Source organism: Mus pahari, chromosome 17 (genome assembly GCF_900095145.1).
Source record: "Mus pahari chromosome 17, PAHARI_EIJ_v1.1, whole genome shotgun sequence".
Taxonomy (NCBI): Eukaryota; Metazoa; Chordata; class Mammalia; order Rodentia; family Muridae; genus Mus; species Mus pahari.
The window spans coordinates 16,820,731-16,842,567 of record NC_034606.1 but is presented as its reverse complement, the minus strand read 5'-3'; the positions used below and the strand labels follow the sequence as shown (position 1 = coordinate 16,842,567).

Here is a 21,837-nt window from a genome sequence, read left to right as displayed (position 1 = left end):
ATATAGAACTTTCTTTTTAAAGTTCATTTTTCTCATAATAAGGAGACGTATTTCCTGTCAGGTACTTGGACCATTGGTTGGCAATTCTTAGCTATATCTTAGTTATGTCTTCTGCAAATGCTATAGGCAGCTTAATGATGTCCATTCCAGGCGAGAATAGACATCCTCACAGAAGGAATAAAGACATGAGGCAGGGAAATAAAGTTTTCCAAAAGTTACTCTATTCTATTTGCAAAAACCTCACTCTGCAGGAGGCTTATGTCTGCATTTGCACTGCAAGGTCTCTGGTTTGATATTCTGATACTATGCTTAATGTATAAAATGTCCAAGTTAGAGAAGATTTTTAACTGTTCATCCTGGTAGACACCTTGAGCGTCCTTGGTGTAATGAGGTAGTTCTTGCTGTGGCTTATGATGCAGTGTGATTAACAAAGTTCAGATCACTTAGAGGGCTAGATACAAGTAAGGGTATGATTGAATCATATATAAACATATATGTGTGTATTATACAGACACACACACACACAGAAACACACACATCCAAGCAAAGACAATCACGGCTTTCTTCTTGAGCAGCTGAAGCCACAGCCACACTAATGTGCAAAAGCAGAGAGAGGCAGCATAAGGTATGTGTTCTTTTTTACAGATGGTACTGCAGACAAGTTGGTAATTGAAAAGGAAGTCATGTACGTGAGCTATTTGATGAGGGGTGGGGGCCGACTCTTACAGAACTTTTGTGAGTAATTTACTGGGACAGTTACTAAAGAGGCAGTCTTCCCATGAAAGGTTTCAGTTATTATGAAAACACATTATTATTGTTAAAGAAATTCCATGCAGTCTTTTTGAAAGTCGTGTTACTAAACTTTTACAAATCAGCTTCGATTTTCCTGCCTGCACGGTGCTTTGATAATGAAGTTGTTTGCTGATGTTCTGTTTACCTGTAGTAGTCAAGGAGCTCTCAATAAAGATGGGGCATCTGTCTGAAGAACGAGATCATATACCAGGTGCCCATTTCAGCCGTTGGCATCATCTCCTTAAATAACTACCATTTCATGTGTCCCTAGGAAACACAAGGCTGAATTAAAAAGTGATAAGACTTTAAAGTACCTAAAAGATTCAAAATATGGGTGAAATTCAACCTTGTCTTTCCTATTTGTACAGAACATGCACATGTCCATACACACACACACACACACACACACACACACACACATGCACACACACATGCACACTAGTGTTTTTAAAATTCACATTTTGAACCAAATATCTGAGAAACTGCAATGTGTCACTGACTGTCATGTTGAAAAATACAGATTTTATATATCATTGTGATTGTATTTGGACTCTATACTTAATACTTGTATTACCTCTAAAAAGTTTTGTGTGTGTGTATGTATTTGTGTGTGTATATTTGTATATGTTGTGTGTACATTTGTGAGTGATCTATGCATATGTGTCTGTGTGTTTGTATATATGTGTATTTGTGTGTTTTGTGTATATTTATCTGTGTATGCATGTAAGTATATTTGTGTGTGTTTTGTGTATATGTGTTTGTGTATATATATTTGTATTTGTGTATATCTTGTGTGTATGTGTTTGTATGCATATTGAAGTGTGTGTTTGTATATGTGTATTAGTGTGTGTGTTTGTGTATATATATGTATATATGCATGTTTGTATGTGTTTCATATGTGTGTATTTGTTTGTGTGTGTATATGTCTTTAGTGTGTGTTTATGGGTATGTCTGTGTTGATGTTGGTGCTTTATTAGGATAGATACGATAGCTACCATCTTTGCGATAAGAGAATTAATACTCTTTTTCAGCATTTTATTTATATCAGATCCTCTAGACTGAAGAACCTGAAGTGCTTGGTGTAGAGGATGTTTTCTTTTTAGTTAAATGGAAAGTGTCTAACTCATGGAATCAAAAGTGCATGCTTTATCTGTACAAAAATGCAAATGTGTATACACAAATAAAATGAGTAATGAAAATTAATATTTTCAAGTTATCTGATTCTTGATACATTTGGTTAAAAAGGATTATCCTTCTGACTTAGCAAGTAATGATCTTGTATGCTAATGTCAACCAACATTGTGAAAGGTTTATTCCTGAAAATATACAAATGGGTAAAGGTAAGCTAATAAATTGTTATCTGACATGTTTGTTTATACAACATGTTGAAACACCAGCATCATTTTTTTTCTGTCTCATCTCTAGCCAAGTCATGTACAAAAGCAGAATATAGCATCCTTTACATGAGACAGGCGTTGTTAGGGTCTATCACTGGAGTCACCAACTATACTCTCAGTCCAGACACTATTTTTATGTACATCCAGATCATAACACATATGTTATATTTTCCTTGTGCCCCCATCCATTTCCCACCACTAGCAACGTGCTCTCTTCCCCGAGATGTCAACCTCAGAGCAAGGATGAGCCATTTCTTTCTGTTACCTTCAAACTTACATAATTCCAATCATCTACAGGAAGAAAAGATAGGAGTTCTTTAAAGGTAGCTATAGTGAAGTGCTTTTGATAAAACTTCCCCCAAGTCACCTCCATAGCAATAAGATTAAAAAATTCTACTAGAAACCATAGTTCTGAAATGAGGCAGGTCTGTTTTTATCCTGGGCATATTTACTGACAGTTGTAGAATATTGCTAGGCTTCAGTTTTCTTATCCTTAGATGAAAGAATAATAACATATGCCTGTCGGAATCATTTTGAAATTGTCAGGTGAGGTGAAGCCCTTGGTATACATATACATATTTAAGTGCAAAATGGATTATTAAAAAAGAGATGAAAAGTACTCAATGAAACCTGTATCAGATAATCATTCAAAAATATTCTGTGGAAATTGATCATGTTCTTTTGCCTAGACATTGGGATGAAGATGTATTGAAGTTTTTTTGTGTTTGTGTGTGTGTGTGTGTGTGTGTGTGTGTGTGTGTTGTTGGGATCTGTATGTCTATGGTGTAGCTGGGTGTATAGATTCATGTGAATGGGAACCTGCTCATTCATGGGTCCATGCACATCAACAGTGTGTATGTTATTCAATGGTTCTCCCACTTAGTTTTTGAGATAGGGTCTTTCACTGAATCTGGAACTCTGCAATTCCTCTAAGCTGACCAACCAGGGAACTCCATGCACCCACCTTTCTTTGTTTCTAAAGTGTTGGGACTGTAACTGGATTTGTAAGAGGATCTGAACTGAAGTTTCCACATTTGTATGGCAAGCATGTTAGTGACAAGGCCATCCCACCTGCTCTGAAATCGGGATGTAGTTTTTGATGGTATATAAGTTAAAGCACTATTCTAAGTCATCATTATTTACTTCATCAACAAATGAAGAATAATACCTAATTGTTCACATCAAACCTAAGCTCGAAACATATATTTCACAGTTATTATCTCCTGGGATCCAGTGTACTTAGAATCCTATGTTCTCAATGGATTATTTTGTAAGGGACAGTCCTTTGAACATTGTGAAGTTATTTGTGAAGAAATTTTCATGCCTAGCATTTTCTGTGGAAAGTTTGATATATTTTTATAAGAATGTACAATTCCCATATGTTAGAAGTCATTTAAGTACCATTTGTGCAAAAATAACTGCATTGAGGACAGTACCCTTTCATAGGCCAGTTATTATCCCAGTAACTAACCTAAAATTTATGGGTATTTTTGTTTCTTTCAAATCACACTCATCACGGTAAAGTGAGATCTACAGTTTGGGTTGATTTCTCCATTTGAATGTCGGGAAGGTGGTAACTGTGTATTATACACTTATTACAAAATAGTACTCTGCCAGTGAGGTTTTATATTGTGGATTATTCTCATGATAAATGTGCTTATAAAATATATCCCATAAATAAAATATATAATAAATTAGCAGAATCAATTCATATATTTTCCAGCAGCAGTTTTATTAGAAGGTGCTAAATTGTTTAACAGTACCCCCACCAAAGCCTTTTAATATATATTTTTCAGTGTCAGGTTTTGTCACCAGCATTGAAGAAAAACAAATGCCCAGTAAACGTAGCTAAAGGTGAAAGCAGTTCCGTGGTGGCAGAAATAGAAGTATAGAGGAACTTCAGTAGATCTTTTAACAATAATGACTTTCACGTGGAATGAAAAATGACAGTGCAGACATAAATTTTCGACCATATTTTTAGCTGTCCAAATGCATACTTGCTGTGACAGCAGAGTGTTATTACAGAAACAGCATGGGCCAGAAGTCTAAAGAACTGGCCTTTTCCAGCTCTGATGCTGTGGCATAATTTGTATGTACTGTGGATTGCTGGTTACCTCATTTGCCAAACGTAGGGTATGTCAAACAAAGGTGATGTCATCCTCAGACCTAAGAAGTGAGTTTTCTGTCTACGCAATAAATCTCTAAAGTAATCATGCTTGAAGACTGTATGGGTAGTGTGTGTGAGACGTGCATTGGGAAATTTTGGTTCTCTGTTGTTTGCTGCTGGGACCATGTGTTGCATATTAGAAAAGATAGGACTAATGTTCTGGAACCCTTATAGTGGCTGGTCCACTATAGTTAAGCATCATGGGAAAGACCGTATACACACTGCACCTGGATATAATGTGTGATAGCTAGAATGTACATTGCCTCCTGTTGTAGAGCAAGAGTTGTGTTATTGCTCCTGAGATATTTAGTTAACACTCATCAATGAGGTGAGGAAGATGTGTTTTGAATAAGCAGATTTTCTCTCTAAGCTCTGAAACAGGTGATTATAGAATGGGTGCTTGACTGAACTTTATGAAGTCCCTTTGGTTTTCTGGCAAGAAACCTGAGGACAGCCAGGGCTGTTTTAAAGCAGGCACAGTCATGCTGTACAGCCCATTTCAACTGATTCTTCATAATTTTATTTGGAACAAAAGTCAGCCAGAATATCAGTGACTGTTGTTTTCTCTTGGCAGAAAGTTTGCCCTTTTCTTGTAAAATTATTGGCCAGCTTGTCCTTCTCAAATGATTCTGGCTGTTCAAGTAAAGCTGATCATTGCACACTCTTCACTGTTTGTGTTTTCTTCTCCCTGGTGTTCAATGGGATCATATATAAAAAACCACATCTATTTCTGGAGAAAGAGAATGCAAATATGGCGGCATTCACATCTCATTGTGGTAACTGAAAGTAATTAGCCCTAAAACAGTATTCAGTATTTGTCCAATAACATATAAGCACTTAGAATAGATCTGATAGGTGAACATCATTAAATCGTATTTAGTCCAATTTGTTGAGTCTTACTGATAGGATATTTTTTACTAATGTACAATAAATAAATATGAACTTGTTTCCAAAATTATAAAATGTTGCATATTATTACAAATGCTCACCAATAGTCTATCTTCTCACCATTAGAAAAAAAAAATTAACCCTTAAAATAGTTGTGTGTATGGAAAATGCTTTAAAAAGCTTTCCATTTAATTTGCTTTTGGAGTTCATGAAAGGTCTCAGCACTTCAACTCTGTGTCCACCAGAAAATCTGCAAGACCCCAGGCCATGGGAAGTTGTGTATTGCTTAGACCCCAGATTGTAGCACAGTGCCAGGCACAGGCTGGACACTCAATAATTATTCCCAGAACTGAATTGAATTAAACTTACCACTGAAATTTTATTACTACAAAATTGAACCAGAAGGTTCTATCGTAGCCATCTGTGTGTTTCTCTAAAATGAAATTTGCAAAGAATTCTTGATATAATCAAATAAACACAGAAAATATTTAAAGAGTTAAAAATATTTGAGGCACATCCAGAGTAACAGCATGTATATCAAGTTTCAGATTGATTCGATTTAAAATGGCTAAGATATAAAACCATAAAAAATGTGAGTAAATAGTCTTCCTATCAAGGCTTGTTATATAATTACATGGTCCCAGAATGGTTCTTATTCATAGAAAACTATTATAAAAGATCATTTCTCCAGAAATGTCTTTGCCAGTGGAGACTTTTAATATCATAGAAATGAATAGTCTTGTCTCTGAATGTTAAGCCACTTGAATAAATAATTCAATCAAGTTTTCATTTTATTAATCAAGTGAATTCACTTCTTCTTAATAATGAAACATGAAAACCCTAAAATTTCTGTTACTGGATGATTCTCAAGTAATAAAATAAAATAAGCAATAAAAGCAGCTGAAACAATTTAGGTTATTTTTTCCCCCTCGTGTTGTATCTGGATTAACCAACACACGTGGCAAATCTCTGCATAGAAAGATATGTAGCTAATTGAGGAAGTACATCCTTGTCTGATCAAAGCTTGATTGGATATTAATGACACTCCTACAGCGCTTTGATGTGAACGTTAAGGCTAAAGATGCTTCACTTTCTTGAAATGCTTGTTATAGATGCTAGGTTGTTTCTTCTGTAGAAGTGAATAGCTGAGAGATCTTTATGTAGGTTTGGGGTTAGAGGACAACCTTCTATCACTGTAGCATCCAGTAAAAGCAGGCAGAATTAGAAGATGCACTTGGTCTGTGTCAACATCTTCTGTGCTTCTGTTTAAGTAGTTAGCATTAGCGTTCCTCTATCCAGAGAGGAAAGATTAGTGCTAAGTACATCCCTCAGGAATGACAGGTGGTATAATACACTAGCTACTTCCCCTATCCTTCTCTCCACCAGCACTGCCCTTATGCCAGACCTGTAATTCTCCACTCGCTAGCATAGGGTCAAAGCAGTACATGTTTATTACTATCTCTTAAGAACAGCTTGTAGGAAATGGTGAAACTTGTGATTTAAACTGCACGTGGACATGCAGAACCATCAGTAATATATGACTATTATAAGGCTTTGGCCTTGCCTAGCCTGTTAACTCTAACACCTACCAAAACTGGCCTTTGCTGCTTCCACAAAATAAATGTGACAAACAAGACTACACCATGCATTGTTTTCTTGATGTTATTCCCTATATATCATTTATTGTTGCTTCCTAACGCAGATTAATTCTCTTAATCGGAAGGAAACATATTTAATTTTTATTTCAAAAATTTTATTTCAAAAACAGAAGTGAATAATAATGGTGAAAATAATAACAAGCAATGTTGTTTCCAACACTGTCCTTGATGTCTCCTGTTTTTAAGAGAAAACTTAAAATCTCTTAAAAAACAAAAACAAAAAACCAACCAAACAAACAAACAAACAAAAAGACCAGACATGCAGCACAGGCTTTGAATCCATTCGTAGAGATTCGTAGAGATTTTCTTTTAGTGAGGGTAAAACTTCTTTACAAAGATGGGCAGAAGAACCTCATCTACCTTCTTTTGCTAACTGGCCCTTGCTCGGCCTGGGAGTGGAGCCAGGAAGTGCATACCCCAGGGAAATCCCTTCCTGTGTTCTGTCAGGGGTTCTTTGCTATGCATGTTTTAGAGAGATTAGGTTCGGTGGTTACTAAGCTGGGGACAGGTACAAATTTTCTATCTTCTCTGCCGCTTCAAGAAGTTTGGTGCCTCCGAGACATGGTTCCGCAAGTTTCAAAGTGCTAAATTTGTTGAGATGAGACTTAACATCTTACGTGTGAAATACTTCTCGCCTCCCTCCCACTCTCCACCCCAGCACCAGCACCCTCCTATTGAGTAGGTGTGAACACCTAGATATTCCACTCTGACTCAGTTTTCCATTCTCATAATTGATAAGATAAGTCCAAGTGAGGTACAGCTAGCTGAAGGTATGTAACTGGATATGTTAAGCACGTCTTGAATGTTCAATGATGACATTTAGTGAAAACAAAACTAAGAATTTTCTTTTCATAAAATGTGTAGCCATCACTGAATTCTTTTAACCAATATGTAGACTTGCTAGGCACTTACCAATCAAGTTATTTCATCTTTGCCATGTTTTAATAGTATTTATTATATAGCATGAATTCCCTGATTCTCTTATCAGAATACAGTTTGCACTGTAAACCCAGGAGACATTTCAGCACTGTGAGGTTAAGTAGCACTTCCTATAGTAGCTCCTAGTGAAGGACAGAAATAAGTTTGAATATGGTAGCCTTACTTCTCAAACTGATTTGTAACCTCCAAGGCATTTTGATTTTGACTTTGAGAATTCAAAGTACATCTGATAGATTTAAATTAAGACATGGTTTGTCCTAAAAATACAGTGACTTTAATTGAACTGTATGTAACTGCTAAGTGTGAGATACAGCTAAGAAAACAAATGCTGTAATTTCAGGTTCCCCCCCCCCCACTAATGAAGGGCAAACGAATTAGACATAAAATTGTGCAAGGATTGAAATGCTCACCGAAAGAAGAAATACGCCCACTTTGGCATGCTGCGTCAGGTATTTAGGGCATAAGAAAAGGGAAGCAAGATGGGGTGAATCATTTCACATTCAGACGTAAGCAGTGGCCTGGGCCACGTATGTGGTTTGGTTTCCATAAGGACATTTATGCAAACTTAGTGTGGCTCCCGCTGGAGCCAATATACCATCGTGTTACTTAAGATCTAGGGCAATGACAAGATGGTACCATGAAACATTAACAGTTCAACCTAACTCCACTCCCCACCCCCAGCTTCCCTTGGATACATGGTGCTTCCTAAGTGCAACCTAGGGTTGCTTGTTGGCTTCTAGATGGCAGCTTGCATGTCTGCTTCTGTAGCAGACCCCAATCGGGACCCACAGACCTCTGCTTCCAGTGGTTGATATTGCTGTTGGGGAGAAACTCGCATTGCGTTCCTGGAGCTGATGGGTGTTTGGGGCAAGCAGCAAAGGGGAGCTGGAGATTATCTTTGTGAAAATCTAGTTTTTATTGCATCACCTAAAGTGGCACAAACGGCCACACTAATGAAATCGTGTTCTTGGTTTAAAAGGGCAATTGTTAGCCTGACTTTTGTGCTCACTAAAAACATCCCCCCAATCTTGTTAAGTTATTGCTCTCATTTCGGACTTTTATAGCCGTGCAGCTTAGCGGCCCTCATTTCTTTACGTTTCATTCATTTTCCTTGTATTGGTGATTAATGGAGGATGTCGAATGTTAGAGTGGGCAGGCATCAGCAATTGCAAGATCATAATTAGTTTAGCTGACGAGGGCCTCTGATAACACTTGCATCTGGATGGAAAAATTACCCTATAGGGAGCTGGCTGCTCACCAGGTCTTTTTAGTGATAGATTGTGAAACACCCGATGAATCAAATGCCCTTTCAATGCCAAGAAAGTGTTCCAGTCTCGAAGCCAAAATTATGTCTGCAGAAAGCTTTCCATTTGAAATGTATCAGAGTACAATTATAACCATTGTATTTTTTTGGCAGGCGCACCACTCCCCTACAGTATAGACTTTAGTTAAATAAATTGCCTAAATTTTATGAATCCCTGAAATTTTGACTTATGGTGTTTGTAATATTTAATTTATAATAAAATTAGGTTACAGCAAGACTTTTCCCACTCCTTATCTCACAGGCCTATTCTATCATTAAAGGCTTTGCTGCAAAAGGAGAGCTGAGCCACAATTTAAGCATTTTTTTTTTTTTTTTGCAAGAGTATTCCATTTCCTGCCTGTTCCTATTTGTGCCTACACACAGTCTGACTTTTGTTTAAATGAGAAGTTCAGCAGAATCATTACTTGCTCGGGAGAAAAAAAAAAATGCAACCAGCATTCCTAATTAGCAGCTTTTCAATATTCTTAGATAATTTTTGAATTTGGTGTTTGCGCAATTCAGACCTCTCAAATCAACATAGTAATTCAAAAAGCTCTTCGGATTTCCAATTATAAGGTTGGAGTAGATAAAGGGCCAGTGACAGGAGGGTATTGTCTGACTTCAGCAGACACTTCTGAAGGTTTGCATTAGCAATACTACGCTTTACCTAGGCAGCAATGTCTAAAGGTCCACTCAGGTTTGAGGAAAAGAAGGTGTTCTCTTTCTGATTTCATAATCACAAGGGAAGCACTGGGACAGGCCATCTTGTATTCTCCTAGTACTTTTGTTACAGGAATGGCATACAGAAGGTAACCAGTCTGGTTTCCCGTTAAATGGTTGCCATGATGAATTGCTCTAACCCATATTTGAAGTCTCAGGTAGCATATTCCAAACTACTTTCAACATATTTCCCTGTGCTGTCTTTTTTTTTTTAGTTTTGTTTTGACACTTTTAAAAGGTATGTTTTAGGGTTGAGCATTTAGGAACCATCATTAAAGGCATGCAACCCAAAGTTCAAAAAGTTAAAGCTGTTTCTGTGAAAAGCCTTTGGTGTTCCACACACCTCATCCATCACTGTAGGGTTAATTATAATGAAAATCAGTGGTGCCTATTAAACACAATTGAACCTGACCTCATTATGGGCAGTGTGGTTTTATACTGTCATTGTTGGGAGTCTAAAGACAAAACTCCTTAGCTGGTTTGGACTTACTCTCTGGATCATGTGACTCACCTCTGACCTTGCTTCTGTTTTTTTTTTTTTTTTTTTTTTTTTTTTTTTTTTTTTTTTTTTTCTCCCTCCTGTTTCAGAGGCGAAGAGGATCTGGTGTTTTTTGTGCCAACTGCCTGACCACAAAGACCTCTCTCTGGCGAAAGAATGCAAATGGCGGCTATGTATGCAATGCATGTGGTCTCTACCAGAAACTTCACTCGGTAAGAACTCATCCTAGCACTTCAGGGGAAGCTTACACAGATGAGCTGGCCTGACCATGACTGATCCATCCTCTTCCACTGCTTCTGCTGTGTCTTTGCAGGGTTTTTTTAGTACAGTTATTTGGAGGTGTATATATGATTTATTGTGAAAGGACCTTAGATGTTATTGGAGATACATTTGAGATCATTAGGAATGCATTATGCTTCTTTGATTTAGCATAGGAAAATGATTGAGTTCTGGAAACTCCACATAGTTGAACTACCTTAGTAGTTGAACCACCTGTTAACTGAATTGATTGGGATTGATTTATGTAGGAAGAGAAACCTTAAAAACGAACAGAAATTTAAGAGAGAAAGAGAAGCATCCTGAATGTTTCCCCTTCCAGTTTCCTTTTTGGATTTTAATGAGTCATTTTGACTGCTTGCAAGCTGGACAAGCATCAGCACAGGACAATGCCATGTGAATCCAGGGGCACTCAGTCACACCATGGAAGAGATGCAGATGCCCTATGCCTGAGATCTCCCGCTGGCCAGCTTTAGCTCATGGGGGTTATTTGAATGCATTTCATCTAAAATTTTAGTTTTAACTCTGTAACTGAACATAAACTGGCAGATTCCCCCAGATTCGAAGCAGGAATTTTTAAGTCTCAAGAAACTGTTTCTATAGTTTAGACAGTACATCTTTGTCAGGTTCTGACTTCAGAGCACCAATGCCCCACTTAGTAAATAGTTTTCCCTGTGCCTTTTTTTTTCCCCCCATTTTATTTGGCATCTTACCACAGCTCTTAGCACAGGCCAGTGAAGAGATTAGAGCTATGGGGAATATAATTTGAGACAAAACATCTTAGTAAGTGGACACTGAAAACACTTTTTAAAAACATGCCCACTGCCAGCAATGGTGCTAATTGAGAATACTGTAAAGCCCTTGGTCATTAGCATGGAGTTGGTAGAAAGACCCTTACTGCCATTTTACATTTTTTTAACCCTCACTATTTAAGCACAGCAACAGCCCTCCGTTTAATGAGCACTGACATTAATGGTTTTAATTGAACTTTGGCCAATCAACAGGCCAAGAATTAATTAAATTGCTGCTCAGCCAAATTATGATAATTCAACCACTGTGGAATACACCAAACTTTTTTCAAAATTATATTAATATTCATCTCTCCAGAGGCAAGATGGTCTCAGATTTGAGGTTCTTTTTTATTTTACCATAAATGAAAATACATAAAAATTATATGCATACAAAAATTACACAATTATGAAAATTGTAAGAATTAATTAAATTCCAGGCTTCTTTGTAGTATAGAGACTAAATATTATGTGTTTTTTACTATATAACAAATGTATGTGGCATATCCAATCCAACTAGGTTTTTCATTCTGAAACTAGTATTTGTATCACCAGTAACAAGTGTGTGATTTTTATTTCTTTCAGCCTACCTAGCGGCAATAGAAAGTCTCCCAAAGTTCTTACTTATGTTGTTTTAATATCTAAAATATTTTCTTTTGTACTGAAGTCTAAAATCTTTTATGAGTTATTCACATATTATATGTTTATATATGCAGTAATTATCAATAATATTTTGGAAAAATCAGACCATCTGAACATTCTCCTGAAATTTAGTCCATAAATATACATTAATTTATTATACCTACTTATTTCATTTTACAAATCAAAATTAGAATTTTTCTGCAAGCAGAGTTTTTATAATCTTACATCCTCACTGTTGTCATATAGTATAAATACCTATTGAGCATGTACATAGGTATCGATCATGAAATGTCTAAGCTGAATGCAGTACTGGAGCTGAATGGAAGCCGACATTCATTTCAAGTAGACTGGAATCACAGTTCAGTTATCTGAACCAAACACGCAAAGGAATTTAGGTTTTCAATACATAACTAATGCTTTACCTGTGAACAAGTCATGAATATGCAGAGATTATCAAAAACAGAGGAGTAAAATTAAGGCCAAAATATTCATGTGATGATTTTTTTCTCACAGTCTTGACAACAGGTTGTGTTTGATTACGCATGCCCTGATACATATATTTACCTTTGCAATTCTTTAAAAATATGGATGTTTTAGTCAGCTTAAACCATCATGAAAAAAATCATGTAGGCTGACTGAGTGGCTCACAGCAACAGAAACTGATTTTCTCATGGTTGTTGATGGAGGATGGAAGGACTAGCTTGACTCTTCCTAACTTAGCTTCTTAATTTCCTCTTAAGGTTTACATATATCCTGATGTGTCTGTGTGGACCTTTGTCTTTTGTGGGCGAGGGCCGAGGGGAAGTGGTTTTTGTTGTTTTGTTTTTAATTATTTTATTTTTTAGGTATTGTTCCTAAAAAAGGAATAAACATATACACCTGTTTGTCAAAACAAACAAACAAACAAACACACAAAGAAGACAGTTGTAGACACCATCATGTTAGATCTTGGATACATGGAGTGATCCAGGGAAGAAACACGTTTTGGTACCTCGGATGTAGCAATGCATAGTTTTTCTTTGTTTTGTTTTCCTCTACTGCCAGTTCTTATCCACCAAATTCCTTGGCTGAGGTATCTCGTCATAACTCAAGAGCTGATGGATTGTAGAAAAATCATTTCTTCAAATGGTTTCCTCAGGACTTTTCATTAGTGGTGACAGTCGCCAAATCTTCTTAGTCTGGAAACACAGCTTTCAAGGAAATTAAAGTTTTCTGTTCCTCCTCCACAGCCCTTCAGAGATGGACATTATTTATTGAGCTTAAAACACTACACTTTGGTTACGTCTTTCAATCTTGCCTAGGGCAGAAAGAAGAGATTAGTAGCATAAAGGCTCTTCTCACGATGAATTTCAGTGTGGTTTATAGTTGTGAGGAATTTTTGATGCATTTCATTTATTTTTTAACGTTTCTCTTTTATGTATTGTGTGTGTTCCCAACAGACTCCCAGGCCTTTAAACATCATTAAACAAAACAACGGCGAGCAGATTATTAGAAGACGGACAAGAAAGCGACTTAACCCAGAGGCCCTTCAGGCTGAGCAGCTCAACAAACAGCAGAGGGGAAGTGGGGAGGAGCAGGTCAACGGAAGCCCCTTAGAGAGGAGGTCAGAAGATCACTTAAGTGAAAGTCATCCGAGAGAAATCCCACTTCCGAGCCTGAGTAAATACGAAGCCCAGGGTTCATTGACTAAAAGCCATTCTGCTCAGCAGCCAGTCGTGGTCAGTCAAACTCTGGATATCCACAAAAGGATGCAGCCTTTGCACATTCAGATCAAAAGTCCTCAGGAAAGTACTGGAGATCCAGGAAATAGTTCATCCGTATCTGATGGGAAAGGAAGTTCGGAAAGAGGCAGCCCCATAGAAAAGTACATGAGGCCTGCAAAACACCCCAACTATTCTCCACCCGGCAGCCCCATCGAAAAGTACCAATACCCGCTTTTTGGAGTTCCTTTTGTACATAATGACTTCCAGAGTGAAGCTGATTGGCTACGGTTCTGGAGTAAATATAAGCTCTCCGTTCCTGGGAATCCGCACTACTTGAGTCATGTGCCTGGCTTACCAAATCCTTGCCAAAACTATGTGCCTTATCCCACCTTCAATCTGCCTCCTCATTTCTCAGCTGTTGGATCAGACAATGACATTCCTCTAGATTTGGCGATCAAGCATTCCAGACCTGGGCCAACTGCAAATGGTGCCTCCAAGGAGAAAACCAAGGCACCACCAAATGTAAAAAATGAAGGTCCCTTGAATGTAGTTAAGACGGAGAAAGTTGACAGAAGCACTCAAGATGAACTTTCAACGAAATGTGTGCACTGTGGCATTGTTTTTCTGGATGAAGTGATGTATGCTTTGCATATGAGTTGCCATGGTGACAGTGGACCTTTCCAGTGCAGCATATGCCAGCATCTTTGCACGGACAAATATGACTTCACAACTCATATCCAGAGGGGCCTGCATAGGAACAATGCACAAGCAGAAAAAAATGGAAAACCTAAAGAGTAAAACCTTAGCACTTAGCACAATTAAATAGAAATAGGTTTTCTTGATGGGAATTCAATAGCTTGTAATGTCTTATGAAGACCTATTAAAAAAAATAATTCATAGAGCCTGCCTTATCCAACATAAAATTCCTTTTTTAAAAAAAAAAAAAATTTCTTTCTTTTGATGAGTAGGTTACCAAGATTTTAAAATGAAACATATGGTCAGTGAGAAAGAATGGAATTGATAGATAATTTAAAAAAAAAGAAAAGAAAAGAAAAGAAAAGAAAAGAAAAGAAAAGAAAAGAAAAGAAAGAAAATCTAGAGTGAAAACACTCTTACCTAACGTATACTGTGGAATCTCCATACAGAGGTCCACCAAATTATAGCTATTTTGTTTGTAAAGATATAAATGCCCTCTAGAATTCGAAAGAGTTTACATACTATCATATGACAGCAGTATTAGGCTGGCCATTGGCCCATCCATTCAGAAATCTGTAATAGGTTGTCTACATCTAAAAATATCATAAAATTCTAGCCAAACGAGATGAAAATGAATCTCCAGGACAATGGAAGAAAAATAATGGCACCTCTCAAATTAGTCTCCTCTCATCGACCATGTTTCATATTTAGACCTCAAAATGTGAACTGTGGTTAGGCTTGTTGAGCGAGCAGTAAGAATCGTGACAGTTGGTGGCACAATGTTTTTTTGGGCCAGCCCTGCCTGTACATACACATACACACCCTCTTTGATATTTTTGTCCTTTAGATGGTCCAGTACTTGGTAGTCATTTTGTTCGCAGTGTAGATTCATTTTGTTCAAATATATTCATTCTTAAAACAATGTCATCAGTGCTTATGTAGTAACTTTATTTTAGCCAGATATTTCTTTCTTGTTGATGATGAACCGGTTTGGAATTTTTTAAACCTCCTGTTGGTCACTAATCTCACTTGGCACATTGTAACTAAAGCAATCCCTTCACTTCAAAAGACTAGATAAATACAAATGTCAGGCCATGGCTTTAATTTGCTGAGAACACATGGTATTTCTCTACAAGGTAACCTGCTGTATTTATTTATTTTCTTTCGGTTAAATATAATTTCCAAACTTTGTGGTCAGGCAGCATGCAAGGTTACGTTACCACAGACTGACAGTTGGTATATGTACCAATCAATCCCTTCATTAGATTTATACAGATTTAGTTAAGTAGCATTAAGTAGGCGTCTTAGAAGTATGTCTTCATAGTCCTTTTAATACTTAAGGCTTTGTAAAATCTATCCATGAAGGGAGAGCTCCTCGGCATAACTGCTCAGGGAAATAGGGCTAAATAATTGAACATTAAATAATTGGTTTAAGGTGCTGTTAGTCGAGCCTCAATGCTTGCTACAAGGATGTATGTACAAGGACTGACTTTAATAATTTGCATTATATTGTCCCAACCAGTAGTTTATTTTTTGCCACGGAGATGTAGAAGATATTACAAGCTACTGGATGCACTGTCAGATTAACTTATTTCATTAAAGAAGTTGGGAGAACAAATAGGAAAAAAAACTTATTTTTCTAGTAAATATTAATGTATTACATTTCAAATAATGGTGCCTGACATATTGAATAATTATTTTCTACAGTGTACGTATGCAACAAAGATATTCCATCATGCATTAGAGTCAGTTCTGGCTCTGCCTAGCTGTTTACATTTGCAAATGTAGCAAACAAGGTAATGAAGCAACTATTTCTATTGCAGTAGGTATCTCTAGTGTGTATGTGTGCGTGTGTGTATGTGTGCATTAAAGTTGTAAACGGTAACATGAAACAAAGGAAGTTCTCAGTGTAATGGTGTGGAAAACAAGAAGGAAATGAAAATATTTTTATGCCTACTTAGGATACAAGGGTAGCACTATTCATTCCAAGTACTTTTATTTTTAATTTTAAGCTCTTAACTCCCATTGTTATGCTTAAGATGATAAACATATATCCTCTTTTTATTGCTTTGTCTATGTTTCAGATGAAACATTTCAGAAATTATTTTGATAAGTGTTGCTGGAATCCGCAGCACGGATGTTCTTATTGCATTCTGTAGTGGTGTTTGCACTCCAGTTTTACATTAACTCGCAGTTGCTTTTGTATTGTTGGGTTGGATTGGGTCTGGCTTCTTTTCTCAGATTCGGGAGTCTCATTTCTTAGAGTTTGGATGGCAGGCGGAGTTAACCAGTCTGTGACTGTTCCAGCGAATGAAGTTAAAATTACCTTCCCGATGCTATTTGTCCTCATCTTCATTCTTGCATTTTTTTTTGTTGTTTATTTTGTTTTTAAAAAAAAAAAATGGAAAAAGAAAAGAAAAAAAAAAAGAAGATCGAGAGAAAGAAAATCAGGACTAAGTCCTCTGCTTTGGTTTCATTGTTAAAGGACCCTGTTTTAATCTCACCTGTCTGTGGCATAGCTCAAATGTTCACAAGAACTGAAATAAAGAGGTGGAATGAGGAGCTTTGACATTCAAATGACTTGATATAATTTATCTGTCTTAGGATTTTGGTGGCTGCATCTCAGAATATAGAGGGCAATCTGAGAGAAGTCAAAGATCTAAAAAGGAGATTTCCCAAACAACAATATTTAACTTCCTTAGGAACATGAATATTAAAGTGCACTGTACTGATCCTCAAGGCTCATTATGTGTGGACTGCCCAATTCAACAACATACCAGAAATTTGACCAACTTGGGCAATATTGCATATTACATCTTTGATATCCTTATGCAATTTCTTCAGTGTGTTAGACACAAGTAGAGTTTTCATTGTTGGCATGTATGCCTTTTGTTTTTTCATTCCATTTTTTTTTTTCAGTCAGACATAGTAGCAATGATTAGCATTGGAAAATACATATCACTGTGCTTGGAATATTTATGGTCAGTCTACTTTCAGTAGATTATCTTTTGGATAGCATTGGCATATTAGATCTTATTCCGTATTCCTTTATTAGAAATTACTTTTATTTTCCTGTTTGTTTATGTTATGCATATTTTGGTTGAGAAAAGTTGGGCCTTAAAAAATGATGGACATTTATAATAACACTAAAATACTCATTTTTTGATGACCTAAAGTTTTGATTCCATGTTTCAAAATGTATTACAAAAATGAGTTCTATTTTTAAAGGCATTTGAAGACTTTTGTCTTAAATTGTGAAGGATTTTAAGTGAGGTATTTAGGTACTTAACCTTTTTCGAAGGAATTTCAAGATGATTTTGAAACTTTTCTCTCTTGGAAAAGTCTTCTGGAGATACCAACTAAAGTTCTGTGCCATTTCAACCCTGCCATTCTTCTCAAGTCATTTGTCACTTCTATACTGAGCTTTGGCTTTAACACTGGGCCAGAACCAGCTCGTGCACATTCTTCCTTTTCCTACATCTCTCTCATCTTCTCTCACCCCCATGAAAGTACTGTTGTTTGGGATAGAAAACCATAAGGAGCCAGCCCACCTCAGAACATTGTGGCCTGGGAGACACTACATGACTCTAAGTACATGAGAACGGGAAGGAGCTCACGGAGTTAATATATTCTCTCTGTTGTTCAGATGACAAAGAGTCGCCCCGTTCTCTCTACATGACATATTGAGATGGTGTTTTGTTTGTTTGTTTTGTTTTGTTAAATCCACTTTTAAGATAGTGACGTTCTGTTCTAAACTGTTCTCTTTTAGTAAAGGTAGAGCTTAGGAAACAAGCATGGGGATTCTTTTCTAAGATAATAAGGAGGAGAAAACAGTGATTATCTTCAAGAGCTTTTTGTGGAAGCCTGTGGTAGCACATCCTGTTTATGATTGCACATGTGCACATAATCTATTATGATCTAATGCAAATACAGCTCCCAAAACATTAAATGTACATACATATATTTTAATTGCCTGGGGAAATTTTTTCTTAATAAATTGAAGATGATCCATATTGCTATCAAAATAAATATTACCCTCTTGCCTTGTGGCTGCAAAATATCACAAAGTGACCTGTCTTGAGACTTTTGTACTGTCTGCCTACCTAGTTAACAAACATTAACATCTTTTTAGAAGTGGGAATATCTGCCCTCTGGAGGTGGAATTGTGGAGAGACTATGCTGGTTGTCTGGTAGTCATGCTGTCTCTAGGCCCTAGTCTAGCCTCTTACCCATAGTTGAGATCAATTACACTCTGTCTTTGGGTTGAGGGCCGCACCAAAAAAAAAAAAAAAATACTATGTGACATCTTTGTTTAGCTGGTAGGTAAAGGGTTTCTGACTTTGCTAGATAAGTGGGGCTGAGGATCTGTACACTTTGAATATGAAACTAAATGTACTAACCAAAGAAACGTACTGTTAAGTGTACCAGGCTACTGAGTATTAACTAACAGTTAACAGTGGTTAGAAATAGACCCATGGAGAGCAGAACTCTTATTGATTTGGCCAGTGCTGGGATAGATTAGCTTCTTTGCAGGGTGCTTACATGTGGTCATTGCTTGCTAGTTCAGCGTGCTCTCATGTGTTTGGTCTCATGATCATAGTGCAGCAGTTTCTCAAGCATTTCCACTTACTTAGAGTCACTGGGCCCTCTGGAAGATGCCAGGGCAGAGATGTACCAAGGCAGGGATGAAGAAGAGGTGAAAATCCACAATAACCCACATAGGTAAATGGATAAAGTATGCTCACATATTCTCTCGAAAGAAATGTTAGCATGGTGAGTTTATGCTGTCCTGCACCCGAGCAAAGCAAGAATAACAACCATAAAGATAATGCTTAACCTTCCACAGACCCACAAGTCCCAAAACTGGATCCCGGTTTTACCCCATAATTTCTTCAATACAATGACTGCAAAATAGAATTCTTTCTTTCTGCACCTCAGGTTCCTCAGCTGTAAAATGGAAAAGTATATTATTAATAATAATAATATTAAAAATAATAATGGTAATGTAGTACTTGTTTGTAACGCACTTTGAGATCCTTGGGTGGAGGGCACCATAAGAGTGTCAAGTATTATTATGTGGCCAAGGGGGTTATTTAAAACTCTGGTTCCCATGGGCCGAGAAAGTTTGGCGTCATTTTTATTAAAGATGAGCTGTAAATATCTTTACTAAGCAGCCTATAGTGTTGGCTATGAAGAGGCAAGACTATAACCAGGCTGATAAGACCATAGTTTTTTAATGGCTACCAAAAAGGCACATGTCACAATAACAAATGCTGAATTCTTTAGGGTGTAATATTTGACAACCTGATTGATCTGGGGGGAGGGGAGGGGTGGAAAAACATCTCAAAATGCCAATGTAAAACTAACAGCAATATTCACCAGCAGAAAATTGTCTTTCATATGGAATGATTTCATGTTGATAAGAAAAAGCATTCAATTTGTAGTCCTGATTTGAACACCAGACTGTGGGGTATAATAGTTCTGTTTTTACAACACATGGAATTTTTTTTTCATTTTATTTTATTTTGTTTTCATAGTGCATGTTCATTTCGACTCACAACATGTTCTTGGTGTATTTCTTATGCAAACAATCTTCAGGCAGCAACGATGTCTGTTACATCTAAACTTGAATAATAAAGTTTTACCACCAGTTATCCATGACGGCTTTGGTATGGTTTATATGGATTTATGTTCATCCAGGAAGCAACAAAAGCTACAGATCCTTAACATATCAGTGAGATCTGAACTTAAATAATGAAACCGAAACCAAGTCACCTGTTAAAAAAAAAAAAAAATCACTAAGATGTACTAAGCTGGATTCTTTTCAACTTGTTTTTTCATTAATCAATCTGTTACAGGTAGAATTTTCTGCTAAAAAAATTATACTATATTTTTAGGAAGATTAATGATACTCTTGATTATTTCAAAAGGATACTCAGCATCAGACATTGAGTGTTGCATATTGATCTGCTAATAATACCTTTCAGTATGTAAATACTTCCTTTTAAGAAATTTAACTTTGATTCTATTCAGTATACCCATATGCATGTGAAATGAAGATCCTGATAAATATCTCAAATTAAATTCATATTTTAAAACCGTTGTTTGCTTATAGTAGCATTAATCAGAGCAGATTTCCTGAAGGACAATTTTGAAAGAGTGAAGAGGCAAGGAGAAAACCAGATAAGGAAAGGCTGTGGGAAGATGCACCTGGGTTCTTAACAAGAAGGAAAATCCCTGATGAGCAGGTCCTAAAAGAGAGAAATTGCCATCTGCTTCAAGGGTCGTGTTTCAGAAGCTTCAAAAGAATTAGTATCTACCTCGTGCAACCTTCCTTGCTCATTTTGGTGGCCACAGATTAATGAACAAGTCTTTCATTTATTTATTCTTTTTCTTGTCTTTTTGTTTTGGAAACAACCGACAAGTCTGAGGGGCTTTCCTGAGGGTAACGAGTTCCACAGCTTTGTGTTCTCTAGAGAAGTTCAGAGACTGCGATTAGTGTGATTTCTTGTCCTTATATGGAACTTGATTTTTTTTTTCCCCCCAAATCAGGGAATACTGTTCAGATAAAGCTAAAAGGACTTGGGTCTCACCAGGTCCGTCAGAATCCCACTAAAGAGAAATGTGCAGTCAGCAGCTCTTCAGCCTTGTTTTAACATAGGGAATCAACTTTGTCACCCTTCTGTCACCTCTTCTCTCCAGCCTCTGTGAGGGTGAGGTTGTCTGACAGGATACTGAGGGAGCAAAGAAGAAATAACCCGTGCTGTGATCAAGGCAGCAGCAGGGTGAGACTGGACTGGAGAGCACCTCTTTGTGGGTAAAGGGACTCTTTTATCCCACCGCCCTACCCCCAGACTCTAAAGTTGCCAAGGGAGAGTGCTAACTTGCATTCCCAGCTTTTCAGTTTTCAAGAAAAAGAAAAATTGGACAAAGGAATTTTATATGAAACCTCCTAATTTGTTTAAATGTCAGTAGCAGCATTCCCCCCCCCCCCCCCCTTCGTCCTTCATATCCTCACACCTGCCCATTTAAACACACTCACACACACACACACACACACACACACCCCCCCCCTCACACACACACCCTTTTTATACTTGAGGCCAAACAAAACACTCGCTCTGAACACATTTCATCCCTAGGTTGCCAAACTGGGATATCTGGAGCCTGAACCACAGTGAACCCTGATAACTGGCAGCCCAGCAATGAGCAGCAGGGCTCTGGGCTCGCTGTGGCTCCTCCTAAGATTTGTCCTGGGTCCCAGTGAATCGCAAGCCCCATCAGGAAACCCCCCCAAAGATGCTGCAGGCATCTGCCTGACACCTCAGCTAGACTGGCTGGTGGGGAAAAAAAAAATGCACAGAATAAC

General features: G+C 37.3%; 1 protein-coding gene across 9 annotated transcripts in view; it reads left to right on the top strand.

The window, feature by feature from the left end:
* The window catches only part of Trps1 (transcriptional repressor GATA binding 1), a 241,250-nt gene extending 221,121 nt beyond the window's left edge, over window positions 1-20,129 (top strand). For 7 of the 9 annotated variants that reach the window (XM_029547810.1, XM_029547813.1, XM_029547808.1 and 4 more), the window contains 2 exons: window positions 10,453-10,575; window positions 13,509-14,699. In XM_029547810.1, coding sequence (XP_029403670.1) covers window positions 10,453-10,575; window positions 13,509-14,570 — 1,185 coding nt within the window. In that variant the 3' untranslated portion in view covers window positions 14,571-14,699. Of the gene's footprint in view, window positions 1-10,452; window positions 10,576-13,508 lie in introns of all 9 variants that reach the window. The other 2 variants (XM_021216717.2, XM_021216718.2) reach the window with 1 other exon arrangement.
* The last annotated feature ends 1,708 nt before the right edge of the window (window positions 20,130-21,837 follow it).